At 32.9% G+C, this 14,737-nt stretch overlaps 1 protein-coding gene across 9 annotated transcripts in view; it reads left to right on the top strand.

Annotated features, from left to right (window-relative positions):
* Window positions 1–14,737, top strand: part of Dzip3 (DAZ interacting zinc finger protein 3) — a 71,927-nt gene that overhangs the window by 36,816 nt on the left and 20,374 nt on the right. For 7 of the 9 annotated variants that reach the window (XM_070030285.1, XM_070030287.1, XM_070030281.1 and 4 more), the window contains 8 exons: window positions 1,604–2,221; window positions 3,618–3,650; window positions 4,754–4,923; window positions 6,037–6,081; window positions 9,883–9,908; window positions 11,860–11,959; window positions 13,680–13,775; window positions 13,922–14,049. In XM_070030285.1, coding sequence (XP_069886386.1) covers window positions 1,604–2,221; window positions 3,618–3,650; window positions 4,754–4,923; window positions 6,037–6,081; window positions 9,883–9,908; window positions 11,860–11,959; window positions 13,680–13,775; window positions 13,922–14,049 — 1,216 coding nt within the window. The remainder of the gene's footprint in view (window positions 1–1,603; window positions 2,222–3,617; window positions 3,651–4,753; window positions 4,924–6,036; window positions 6,082–9,882; window positions 9,909–11,859; window positions 11,960–13,679; window positions 13,776–13,921; window positions 14,050–14,737) is intronic. The other 2 variants (XM_070030288.1, XM_070030289.1) reach the window with 2 other exon arrangements.

The raw sequence follows: 14,737 nt of genomic DNA, 5'->3' as shown, positions 1-14,737 counted from the left end.
AAGAGTTGCCAAAGATGAAAGGAATGATGCTTAGAATCAAGTAGTATAAATTTTGGTGCCAGCAGTTTAGGAATAGACTATGAAATGCTCTGTCTAGCACTTGGCAGCCTTTATAGGCTCCTGATCTATGGAAGAATAGTTGGAAGTAGACCTTGCTAGGGAAAAAGGATACCCCTAACACTAGTCAGCAGTTTGCATGGCAACCTAGAAAGCTCCTTGAGTCATTTGCTTTTTAACTTTGTTCACCCTCACAGTGAATGTCAAGTATATTAAACAAAAATAATAAAAATCTTTTAACATTCCAAATCATAAGCATAAAAGAATAAAGCTGCATTTTATGATACTGATACCTTAGATTCATATAAAAATCAAAAGTCCTCCTATATGCAATTCTTACTGTTTTTAAATTCTTCTCTGTTTTCATCCTTGTGTTATTAAATAGGATTACCAATTACTCTAGTCACATTCCTTATTATTGCATTTCATTTATAAAAATGCTCAATCATTACATTTCATGAACATGAAACTTATGAGATCAGTACTTCTCAAAACTTTGTATATGTTTGAATCATCTGATGATTTTGTTAAAATACAGGTGTCAGTTCAGTAAATAGGTTTGTAGTAGAGCCTGAGGTTCTGCGTGTCTAACAGGCTTTCAGGTAGATGATGCTGATACTGCTGGACTGTGGACCAGGTAAGTACCAAGGCATTAGGTCATTAGGTCTGAGCTAATATAATATCCATTATCCATATGCATTTGTTCAGTTTATATTAATGTAAAGTAAATTTTAACACTGTTTCTCAGTCAGACAGACAACCTTTCCAGTACTTAGTAAATAGTGGAAAGAGAAAATTATAAAACGTTCTGGCACAGAAAGTTCAGACAGTGCTGAAAGTGCTGCTTTAGTATGAAAGAATAAATGTAATTGTCTAAGTAAAGGATACTTACACGTTGGCAGCTAATATTCTTGACAAATTTCAGGATTTTCAAAGACTTAATACTTTTTAGTTTTAGGCTAGTGCTCTTATCACTTGAGCATAATTCTACTTCCAGGCATAATACATAATGCCACTTGATGGCCAAAGCTCATTTATTTGAACATACTGTAGTTGGCCAGTCAGTGGTGGCTCATGCCTATCATCCTACTTATGCAGAGGCTGAGATCTGAGGACTGTGGTTCAAAGCAATCCAGACAGACAAATCTACAAGGCTAGTGGCTTCACAATCAGGAAAAAGCCAGAAGTGAAAATATGGCTCAAGTGGTAGAGTGCCAGTTATGAGTGAAAAAGCCAAAGGAGAGCTTGAAGCCCTTAATTCAAGCCCCAAGTAACAAAACAAGCAAAAAGCCCTTGTGGATTCTTGAAAAGCTTCTGATAGAGAATAGTTTTTGTGATTACTTGCTTGTGAACATACTATTTTTGTCTAGAGTTTTTCACAGCTGGACACAAAGAAGCATGGTACTGGCTGTGGTAAACTATTATAATGTACTTCATTTTTTTGGAATGATTCCTGCCCTACAGGAGATTTGAGTATACTATAAGAAATCACATAGAAAAATAATATTAATATGAAATGTCTTCACTTTTCAAAATTCGTTTTCAGAGGAGATGCCTATCTTCAAACTCAATTATAATTATTTCTATCATCTGCTCCATATAATTATTATCTCTGGTACTGACATTGTCCGGCAAATATTTGATGAGGCTATGCCACCCCTTCTATTGAAAAAAGAACTGCTTATACACAAGAATGTACTGGAATCCTACTACAACCATCTTTGGACCAATCACCCTTTGGGTGGATCATGGCATCTGCTTTATCCCCCAAACAAGGAGCTACCACAATCCAAACAGTTTGATTTATGCCTCCTATTAGCTCTCATAAAACATTTGAATGTATTCCCTGCACCCAGAAAAGGCTGGAATATGGAACCACCATCTTCTGATCTCTCTAAGTCTGCAGACATCCTGAGGCTATGCAAATACAGGGATTTTCTTCTTAGTGAGATTTTGATGAATGGTCTCACAGAGTCACAGTTCAATTCAATTTGGAAAAAAGTTTCTGATATTCTTCTGCGCCTTGGGATGAAACAAGAGGATATAGACAAAGTGAAGGAGAATCCCATTGAGAATATATCTCTAGATTACCATCAGCTATCTATCTACCTAGGCATACCAGTACCAGAAATCATCCAGAGGATGTTATCCTGCTATCAACAAGGTACTAAATAATTATTTACTTCAGCCAGTAAACCTTCCTTGAGTTGCTGCTCTATGCTTGGGGAATATTTTTTTTCTTTTCTTTTTTCTACGTAGATTTGAAAATCCTTTGAGTATAAGAAAATGCTGGGCTTGATGATAGGAGAAAATTAGGCAAGAACTTTCACATGTGAATTAGAGGCTTTAAGAAATACATTTACTCTTTTAAGATTTTAAGTAACAAAAACCTAAGTGAATAAGGTAATATTTGGGAAAAATGCTGTGAGTACTAATTCAATTCAAAGCATTTCAAGCAGTTTTTCTCTCGACCATCTGAAGAGCTTATTGGTTGAATTCCTTTAATAGAGGCTGTTTTAGTATCATTAATCTTTCAGTTATTAAAGTTGCCATTTTCACTTCTATATCTAATTATTTGATTAACATCCATTGTCATCAGTAAGTCTCCATGTAGGTTATCTTTTTTCTTCATCACTGAATCTCTAGAACCAAACACAATTTGATTTACGTTATGAGTAGTCAATAAATATTAATGGGTAAGGAGAGGGATGATGATCAAGATAATTCAGATTGCTTTAAAAAAAAAAAAAAAGACTCAGAGCCAGGCACCAGTGGCTCATGCCTATAATCCTAGCTACTCAGGAGGCTGAGATCTGATGATCATGGTTTAAAGCCAGCTGGGGCAGGAAAGTCCGTGAGACTCTTATCTCCAATGAACCCACTAGAAAACCAGAAGTGGTGCTGTGGCTCAGGTGGTAGAGCGCTTGCTTTGAACTGAAGAGCCGAGGGACAGCGCCCAGGCCCAGAGTTCAAGCCCCACAACCCACCAAAAAAAAAAAAAAAAAAGTCAGCCGGTACCATTGGCTTTCACCTATAATCCTAGCTACACAAGAGGCTGAGATCTGAGGATCCCTATTCAAAGCCAGCCCAGGCAGGAAAGTCAGTGAGACTCTTATCCCCAGAAAACCAGAAGTGGTACTGTGGCTCAAGTGGTAGAACACTAGCCTTGAGCTGAAGAGCGCAGGGACAGGGTCCTGATCTGGAGTTCTAGCCCCATGACCAACTAAAAAAAAAAAAACAAAAAAGACTCAAATATTCATTGGACATTTCCTTCCTAGTTGATAATTATTTGGTTCTTTGTGGCTTTCAATTAATAAGAATTGTCTGCTTGGTTTAATGTGTATATGTCTGTTTCTGGTTTTTACCTGTTAAGAACTATTAATTTTTTTCATTGATTTTTCCTTACTAAATCATTTACATCCTTTACATTGATAATCTAAAGATTGACCTTTATCTGAACTGCATTGATAAGCACATCTGGTTATTTTTATAGTTATAAAGTAGATAAATGCAGTATGAAAGTCTACTGTCTATCTAATTTTTTTCTTTACATACCGTAGGTATTGCTCTACAGTCAATAACAGGCAGTCAACGTAAGTATACTTATAAACTAAATGCTTAAGTTATCATTTAACTTACGATACCTAAGGGATCTATCTTGTAGATAAATCTATAAGATTTATACTTGATCAGAAAAATTATACAATAAAATGTAATGATTCGTAAAAGCTTACAAAATCATGTGATGAAATTACTACTGGTTAACTGAATGTACTATGAGCCTTACTCTGCTTTGGTCTTTGTGCTGTGCCACAGGACTTATCCAAGGATGGAAATTTAGTTTTTATTCTCATGTAGAAATTCCTACTTCCTGTTTACTGACTGATCTGTGCTGTTTAATATGGCTTTATCTGATTAACAATCTGTTGTATATACTTTCTAGCTTTTTTGACAGATGATGGGATGCTACCATTTACTTAGTTCGTTAATTAGGCAGTTAATTTACATAGAATTTTCTTACATTGTATATCATTTTGACTAAAACTCCTGGGCTCATGTCATCCTCCCATCTCAGTCTGTTAACAGTTACCTGGGAGTGCAATCACATGCCACTATACCCAGCTTTTTATTTTCCATTCTTGAGCTTTTAAAAAATGTAAATTCACATTCTAAAATTAAATTAGATATAAGAAAACAACACCATGAGTTTGTTTGGCATTGAATATTGAACCTCCTTATGATGAAGTTTTGAGCCTGAATCTTTAGGGCAATATCAAGCAAGGGTCATACTCAAAAAAGAGGTCATGTATAAAGGATCTGATACCCTTCTTAGGGGTAAAAAAAAAAGAAAAAAAATCTTCTAGTTTTTCTTTTATATCTTAATACTAATTGTATAATAAAACTAATTAATAGGGCTAGTGCTAAACTTTACTGAAGTTCTATAGTAACTAATATCTAGAGTTTACTTAAGATCCCAGTAATGTATTTCATTACATATTAGTTCCAGGCTATTGTGTGTACCTATTATTTGATTGTGGATATATTGATACTACATCTTCATCTAGTGATTTGAAAGAATAAGATTTCTATTTTTTCCGATATTTTATTTGTTTGGTGAATATTTATAATCACAATAAGAGATTGAAATTCCCTAAACCTTGCATCCAGATTTTGAGTTTTTGTCTTTTATAATTAGGTATTGAAATAGAAGAGTTACAAAATGAGGACGAAGAACTGAGTCCACCTCTTATGGAGTACAATATAAATGTGAAATCAAACACTGAAATACATTTAGCAGAGATGAATAAAGATGGAGGCTCGATACCCAGTGAATCTTCAACAGAATCTACTAAAGATCCTCAAGAAGTATGAACTTTTCTTAATATTTGAATTACTATTGCTTACTCTGGTCCTTTACTTGTTGCATGTGCTATATTTAAATTATCCCAGACAATCATGTTTACACAAAATTTGAAGAGAAATGATTTTCCCTCAGTATTTTCTAATGTAGTCTTTCTAAATAACCATTTATTTTGCCATACTTTATTGAACATATATTTGGCACCAGGCACTGTGATATATTTCTGAGTACATTTCTTCTTATTGACTAGTAGAAGTAGGTATGCAAGGATAGTAAAATGGAGAGAAAAGTATAGGGGAAGTTAGAGGCATAACTTAAGATGGTAGAGTGCCAGATATGAACAAGCTGAGTGACAGTATGAAGTCCCAGGTTGAAGCCTTGGTACTAGCACAAAACAAAACAAAGAATAGTGAAGACTAAAGAAGATATAAAAATAAGAGAAAGCTAAAATAATTTAATACCTCTTAATACAGAGGTAGAATTTAAATAATCTAATATGGAATGTCCATATTTCTTAGCAGACATCAAATAATAGCTACTTTATAATCACAACTTTTTTCATTTTTTTCTTAGGCTTAATCTTATATCCATAGACCTGGATATGTTATTTTTTGTTTGTTTAGGAGTTCCAGAATTTAAACTCATTAAACATTACACTTGCTAGGCAGGCTCTACCACATGAGTCATGTCCCTATCTTTTCAGTTTATGTATTTTTCAAATAGGGTCTTAAAATTATAAATACCCTAGAGCACCATCTTCCTATTTATGCCTTCCCTGCAGCTGGAAAGAGCAGTCCTAAGGTGGGATCTCATGAAGCTTTTGCCCTTGACCATAATCTTTCTGATGTTCACTTCCCTTACAAGTAACTAGGGTTATAAGTGTGAGCCACCATGTACAACATGTTGCTCTTTTCAAAGTGTCTTCATCGTTTATCACATGCATATGTGCACGTGAGCAAATATAAATTTACATTCTTGCCTACTTATTGATTGTGTATAGGTAATTTTTCAAGAGTGAAATATTTAAGATATCAATAAAAGGAAATATATTTTGCAAACTAATCGATTGTACAATTTAAATTGCATGTTAAGTAAATGATTTATCTCTTACCTACTAGGTTATGGATAAACCAAAGAAAAAGAAAAAAACTAAGAATAAAAAGGTAAGAAACTATATTAGTATTAAAATTTAGGAATATCGGTTTAAACCTTCCTGAATTTAATACATGAATTTTTGTTAGAAGTTAAATTTGTCCAGATAGCCATATATATTCTATAGTTGATTTAATACATTATTGAGAAATTTACATATTTTATATTTTAAATTAAACAGAATACACATCTAAATCATAATTTATAGGTTTAAATATACAAATAATAAAATGATTTAGCCTCTTGAAAATTGTATTGATTTCTGCAAATACCACTCATTTTAATGCCTACTGTTGGCTATGTGCCAGTGGCACACATCTGTAATCTTAGCTACTCAGGAAGCTCAGATCTGAGGATTCTGGTTGCAAGCCAGCCCAGGCAGGAAAGTCCAAAAGACTCTTGTCTCTAATTAACCACCAAAAAACCAGAAGTGGAGCTGTGGATTAAGTGGTAGAGCATTGACCTTGAGTGAAAAACCTAAGTTACAGCACCCAGGTCCTGAGTTAAAGCCCCAGTACTAGCACCAAAAAAAAAAAAAAAAAAATTTTTTTAAGAAAGACCTACTTCTTGTTTTAGTAAAACTTTTTTTTGTCCTATCTCTACTATATTTAGGAACAGTTTTCAAAACTTTTAGGAAATCTGGGGCTAAGGCATGGCTCAAGTGATAGAGTTCCAGTTTAACAAGTATGAGATACTGAGTTCAAATTCCAGTTATGCCTAATGAAAAAATAAGAAAAAAGAGAACAACAACTATAAATATCAATATACATACTTTTCAGAAATACACACTTAGTGATGTTATTTAAATGTTTTGATTATATATCAGGAAGCACATAGGAACTTTTTGTTTCTTCTCCATCTATTTTCCCATTGTAGTTTATTTTTAAAAATGAGATAGTTAATACTCTTATTAAGATGAAATTTAGACATTAGGAAGAACTTTCACACTGTACTTTTGTATCTTCTAAGTTTTAAATTATTGAACAGGTTTTAGGATTTATGCATATGATTATTTTACATATGGTAGTCTGACATAACCAATTAATGTTAATGTAGATACAAATAATTATCTAGTTGTGAACACTTAGCAATAAGTAATAAAGTCAATCAAATTCTTCAATCAGTTTTCTTGAAAATTTTTTTTTGAATTGTTTGGCTTTGGTTTATTGGCATTATTTTTTTTTATTGTGAAAATATCATACAGAGGGGTTACAATTACATGGCAAGGTAATGAGTACATTTCTTATCAAGCATTGTTGCCTCCTCCTTTGTTTCTCCTTACCATCCTTTTCCATCTCCGCCATCCCCCACCCCACGCCAAAGTTGTAAAGTTTGTTTTTCGACATAACGTCTTTTACATCTCATTGTTGCAATGGGTCCACCTTCCCCTCCACAAATTATACCTACATCAAATACAGTGAAAACAAGGGTTATACCGTGGGGGAGGGACATACAAAGCAACAAAGAAATATCTTATAAATACGTTAGAAACAATAGCAAGCAAGAAAAAGCATTTGAGTCCTTATTTTGGGGTTCATTTTGCCTAACATCAACTTATCTGACTGTGTTTGTCATAGAGATATACTAGTTATGTTATATATAGTTACAACAAAGTCAGTGTGAAATTGTATCCTCTGTTAATTATTTGTTCTGTGTCTTGTCTACCGGACAATAGTCCTGAAAATACCAATTAGGTATTCTCTGAGAGAATAGGAAGAAGTGGGCTGGGAAGGTGGCTCAGTGGTAGAGTACTTGCCTTGCATGCATGAGGCTCTGAGTTCAATTCCTCAGCACCACATAAACAGAAAAAGCTGGAAGTAGTGCTGTGGCTCAAATGGTAGAGTGCTAGCTTTGAGCTGAAGAGCTGAGGAGAGTTCCCAGGCCCAGAGTTCAGGCCCCACTACCAGCCAAAAAAAAAAAAAAAAGAAAAGAAAGAATAGGAAGAAGTATAATTTTTCTAGCAAAAAAAATACTAATAGCAAATATTAATTCCTTTAGATTAGGATTGTGACTACTCTGTATGTTCCTTCACTTTGTTAATTAGGTATTTAGTATTTAAGTAGTAATATACCTAAATGGTAACTAAGTTTTGGGAATTAGTTAGTTCCTTTTATCACTCACCCAGGATTAGAGTGAGCAAAACTCAAGAAGACTTTTGTGATGAAGCCTTGGGGAAACAAAAAGAGAGAAACATGACAGGAAGTAAAGACAGCCCTTTAAATCAGTGGCTTCTATATAAGAGAGAAGTTGTACAGATGCATAAAATAGAGGCTAATATGAATTGCATTGAAGTTGTAAAGGGAAGAACTAAAAGGCATTTTGAAAAATGATCAAGAATAGTAGATATGTTTTTTATGAACAATCAAAAGTCATTTTAAATCATAATTGAGTACACTAGAACCAAGATAGGAATTAGTAATTCTAAATTATAGAAACAAATTAATGCTGAACTTTGAACATAAATCAGACAGTGACATAAAGTTTGGTATACTGATAAGGAAAGAGAGGAAGTTTTTGCATACAGCATTATAGAGGAGACTTATAAATAAAAGTTTCTTATAAAGGAGATAGTAAGTATTAATGCTGTAATTTTTTGTCTTCATATATGTTAAATGTTATATGTTAAAATGTCATGTTGTAGTTTTAATGAAAGAATTTAGAGTTTTGTTTTTTTGTGTTCTTTTTTTTGGTCAGTCATGGGGCTTGAACTCTAGGCTTGGTTGCTGCGCTCTTCAGCTCAAGGATAAGGGAGCACTCTACCACTTCAGCCACAGAGCCATTTCCGGTTTTCTAGTGGTTTATTGGAGATAAGAGTCTCACAGATTTTCCTGCCCAGACTGGCTTTGAACCATGATCCTCAGATCTCAGCCTCCTGAGGAGCTGGATTGAGAAAATTTTAATTTCCTCCCATTTTTGATCTTCTAGCACTTCGTTTTTCTATAAGATCTTTTTCTCAACATTTTTATTAGCATCAGTTTGTTTTATAATGAATTTTCATTTTACTATCTTATATTCATACAATGTACCTTGATTAAACTCACCCCCCTCTATCACCCTTATTTACATACTTTCTTCCTGGACCAATCTCAACTTACTGTAAGATTCTTCATGTTTCAGTCTGATTTATCCTTTCATTTATGTTTCCAAAAGTCCTGTACCTATCTATGAATATGAATTATACTAACTTATCCCCAAGTTTTCTAGTAGGTATGAATTCAATTCTTAATATTCACCTTCTCTAGTAGTCAGCTCCATTATCTGTATCAGTGATGTTTCAAGTTACATGTCTTAACTCAGTAATAGATAATATCAGTTTAGTGAACAATAAAAGGAAATAAAGTAAGTATAAATTTAAAAACATAGTTCACAGGTAAAATGGATAAAATTTAATTCATAAGATTTATAGTTTATGAGTGAAGACTATAACTCAGTACTTTCAATATTATGAAAAAAATTTTTTTGTTTTTAGTTTTTTTGTTTTTTTGGGTCCGGTTGTGGGGCCTGAACTCTGGGCCTGGGCGCTGTCCCTCAGCTCTTCAGCTCAAGGCTAGCGCTCTACCACTTGAGCCACAGCACCACTTCTGGCTTTCTTTTTCTTTTTGCTTATGTGATGCTGAGGAATCAAACCCAGGGCCCCAGGCATGCAAGGCAAGTGCTATACCACTGAGCCACCTTCCCAGCCCATGAAAAAAATTTTTTATTTGGTGGTTCTCAAAAAGTTTACACTGACCTGATGACCTAAATATCATATCACTATACTATGCTGGCATAGTTGATATAGATTACTAAATCCTTGTGATTGTATTTTTCAGAGTAAAGACTCAAAGGAAGAGCAAATGTAAGTGTTAATTTATTTAATTTTAAAGTTTTTCTTAGTATTTTTCAAAGTGAATTTTTTGAACACCTTCTCTTGGGAAATGTTCTCATTGAAAAAAGGATAGAACTTTGTCTTAATATATTGTTTCAATTTCACAGAAGATGATGAAAAATTTAGTTACCATTTTTCTTTTGTTCATTACTTCAATTGGACATATTCATAGGGTACAATGTAATATTTCAATACACATATGCAATATGTACTGATCAAAGAACAATGAACATTTCCATCTCTTAATCAGTAGTACAAGATTGGAGCTGCTAAGTTAATCTAGTTGTTCATAAAATTAAGTTATCATCTTTAAAGAACAGACTCACCCCTTTGTCTGTGAGGCTGCTTAAGAGTCATCTAATTCCTAATGCTTCGTTCACAATGTGAATACTGCAAAAAATACTTTAAAATATGTATCAATAATTAGGTAAATCTAAGACTTAAAGGATATATCATTTATATCTCACTGGCTCCTTTTACAAATTTAGTTTAACTTGAGGCACTTTTTTATTTTAGTTTTTGAAAGTAAAATTTGAAACTTTAACAAACATTTTAATGTCAGAAGATCTGTATAAGATATATTTTGCAGCCATATGATTTACAACACATAAAAGAAGTTTAAAGAAGAGGTGGAAATGTCTAATGAAGGGATCATTATCCCAACCAAAATATTTGGTCATCTGAGTATTGGTAATGTTGAAGAATTCTAATCCTATAAATTGGATATCTGTAAAATGACACAAGAAGATATTTTCTTAACCTAAAAGCTATGGTTTGTGGAATACAATTTATTAATGTTCATAGATATAATCCATTAATTTAAAATAGTTTATTATCAAAGATACTTTCACCTGCTTTGGGAGAAAATCAGAACCACTGGGTCAATATGTTTCCTTAATTTTTTTAGGCTGTGTCAATGTGGTATAAAATTAACTTAATAGTGATGAAACAATTTCATCAATCATTTTCACTCATTTTCCATGTATTGCATCCCAATCTGGATGATTAAATCACCAAAGAAGAGATTTTTTTCATATATACACAAAAAGAGAATATTATATATAAATGCACAAAAGAGTATAAATATATATATGTATATATAAGTATATATATATAAATGTAGATTGTCTAAGTATATATGTGTATACATACATATATTCATATATGTGCGTGTGTATGTATGTGTGTGTGATCCCAGTTCAATAACTAGTACTGTTTTCACATTTATTTCATACTATCTTTGACATTCTTCTTTTACGTGTTTAGGTGTTTTAAACCTTAATATCATTATAACTTTACCCTTACTTACTTCACTTAGTCTATATTAGAAATATGAACATTTTCCTATATTATCTAATGCTTGTATTTTGCTTAAAATTTAGAAATTGTTTTGGGGATCCTTTAAAAATATATAAATTCATCATGCTTCATCTTGCAGAATTCAGTTACAAGGATACCTAAGAATACGTAATTTCTTTTTTTATTCTTTGGTTAATTTAGAACATTGAGTTTGTGAATGAATAGTTTATATAATCAGTTGATTTAATGGAATTTTCCAAAATGTTAGATCACTCTCAAATACCTAAGTGACACCTAGTAACAATTTATATAGTGCTTTATGAGTTATTCTGCAAACATTAGATGTCATTGTTTTTTAAGATGTCAATGTGCTAAAACAGTAAAACATATCCTAATTCACACTATAAGTAAAAGTACTTCTTTGTCCAAAGCCTATTTGACTATAATTACTTCTAATGATGAGTGTCTCATGAGACCAGTATAGCACTAATTTGGAAAACAATAGCTTAGATATAAAATCACCAAACAAATTTAAAATATCACATTGATCATATCACTACTATAGCTCATACATAGTTGAAGATCAGTTGAACAAACAAGCAAATCTCCATTCAATTGGTAGGTACATGAAAGATGATGCAAGTGATATTCAAGAGGATTCTGCAACTGAAGACAAGTTCTATAGCCTGGATGAATTACATATTCTGGACATGATAGAGCAGGTAACCATGATTGGAGAAGGTATAGTCCTGCCTTCCTTGTTACTTTATTTTCCTTTTGAACAGTATGACTTTTTCTTATTTTAAGCCAGTGGTCTGAAAGAAAGAAAAAACAAGAAGAGACATATAAAGGGATTTTTTTTTATTATAAAGATGCTGTATAGAGGGCTCACAGTTACATGAGTAAGGTATGAGTACATTTCTTGTCGAGCATTGTTACCCCCTCCTGGGATTTTTTAAAAATTGTTGCGCTTATTTATTTTTTCTAAGACCCTTTGTTCCTGGCCACTTTTCATTAGCCCTTAGATCATTTCCTGGCTTTAATCATTAGGCATTATAAATCCATTATAAATGGATTCCATGTAAAAGGTTTGGAGCATCACAAAAAGAAATACATAAAATAATCCCACTGAATTAAATGTCATGAGAAAAGTATTTTTGTAAAAAATTGAGTTTTTTTTAACTAAATCTCATTTTAACCATGAAATGTCCATGAAAAAAAATTTTTCTGGCTCCGGTCGTGGGGCCTGAACTCTGGGCCTGGGCGCTGTCCCTCAGCTCTTCAGCTCAAGGCTAGCGCTCTACCACTTGAGCCACAGTGCCACTTCCGGCTTTTTTTCTTTTTGCTTATGTGGTACTGGGGAATTGAACCCAGGGCTTCATGCATGCAAGGCAAGCGCTCTACCACTGAGACACCTTCCCAGCCCCCATGAAAATTTTTTAGAAAGTATTTGCCCACAAATATGAATTCAGTGATAACTGCTGTGATTTAAATATAAGGCATATATTATATAGAGATATTCATTGCCTAAGAGTTAATACAAATGATTCCCTAGCTGGTATAATAACCACATAATTTGTATGCCCTATTTGTCTTTTCCAAATAAAGTGTTAGAATATGTCCATTTAAACTGAATTGGGATACTTTTATCTTTAAATATCACATTGAAGTTTAAATATGAGTACATAGGTTTTTCTGTAGTCAGAACTATAAGACTCAAAATTAGAATAAAAGTGTTATACATTTTTGAAAGATGTTTATTTTGTGGTGCTCTAGCAACTTAGGCAACTGAGATCAAAGGATCATGGTTCAAAGCCATTCCAGGCAAGAAAGTCCCTGAGACTCTTGCCTCCAATTAACCATCAAAAAGCTCATGTAATAGAATGGTAGCGTTGAGCAAAAAAAACTCAGGGATAGTCCCCAGGCCCTGAGTTCAAGCCTCAGGCCTGGCACTTAATAAATAAATAAACAAACCTATGAAATATCTACATTGTGTCAAGAACTATGTTAAGATGTTAAGACATAATCCCTTCTATAGTGTTTATAATCTCATGGAGAAGTTAAAACATTAAAATGAGATGATATAGTGAAATAACTAAGTATTTGCCAATTGAGCCTGCCTGAGTTAGAATTCAGATTCTTTTGTTCGCTGTGTGACCTTGAACAAGTTACTTAAAATGATAAAAATTGTGCCTATTTCATATAATTCCTTTCATAATAAATTACACAAAATTCCTAAAAAATGTTAAGCATTCAGATAATTGTTACCCAATAGCAGCAGACAAGTGACTAGTATAGTTTAAATGAATATTGTAGTTAGTGAGGGGCTGAGTTGGACCATAAAGCATGAGTTTGGAGTTAGCAACTTTATACCTATAAGTAACTAAAGTATTACTGTTTCTATAGGAAAATGAAACTTTCCTGTTTCATTTGCTTTCACAGGGTTCAACTGGCAAGGCAAACACAGAGTATGGAGAAACTGAAAAAGAAAGGCTTGCGCGTCAGCAACAGTTGTTTAAACTGCACTATCAATGTGAAGTAAGTACTTTTGCCATTACGTTAAAGGAGGTAAGAAGTATTTCAAATGTTAATGTGATAAATTTTTATTTTTTTAAGAATGTTTTCTTTCCATTTTTAATAACCTAAATATAATTAACCATAAAATAATATTTTTCATTGGTCAGGACTTCAAAAGACAGTTGAAAACAGTGACATTCCGGTGGCAAGAAAATCAAATGCAAGTTAAAAAGAAAGACAAAATTATTGCATCTCTTAACCAACAAGTGGCTTTTGGAATCAATAAAGCTTCCAAGTAAGTATAAATGTCACAAAAGAGAAATGCTGTGTTAACTTCATCTGTGAAAGATAATTTCTATGTAGCCACTAGAGGGCATTGTTACTGCACAAGTAGATATTCCAAAGGCTATACTTGCTTAAAAATCACCATATTTTCACTTCACCAACTGAATTAAGGAGTGACTGCATATTCTATATATCAAGCTCTTCAATTGACTGTACAAGTGTGAAGATAATAGAATTACATGGCAAAGATAATTAACTTTTAGGTCATGACTCATTTGTAAAAGTGTGATCAATGCTTGGCTGCTTCTTTTTAGCATTTGATAAGTCTATTTCTCAAATATAATAGAAGCAGTTGAGTGCTTATTTCTCAGAGTTTTTGTGTTTTGAGAGATTGAAAACAAGCCAAATTCATGGAAACTTCCTGTCTTGACCAAACTCTCTTACATCTATAGTAAAATGATTAATTAAACAGGAAAAAAATAAATATTCTTTTATTAATCACTGCATCTGATGTGCATTAGTTTAAATGACATAGTTTGTGACAAATTATATTAATAAATTGTAATACAATAACACTCCAGCCATCCCTAAAACCTAATTTAAAATCTTTTACTATTCCTAGAATTCTATAGAGAGAATAGACCATAGAAATGTCTTCGAACAAAGAGTCTAAACCAATCCAGCAGTGATGCTCACTA

The sequence above is a fragment of the Dipodomys merriami genome, unplaced genomic scaffold, assembly GCF_024711535.1.
Source record: "Dipodomys merriami isolate MVZ:Mamm:240054 unplaced genomic scaffold, mDipMer1.0.p SCAF_2, whole genome shotgun sequence".
Classification (NCBI taxonomy): Eukaryota; Metazoa; Chordata; class Mammalia; order Rodentia; family Heteromyidae; genus Dipodomys; species Dipodomys merriami.
Note: the sequence above shows the minus strand (reverse complement) of the source record. Positions and strands in the feature narration are given on the sequence as shown.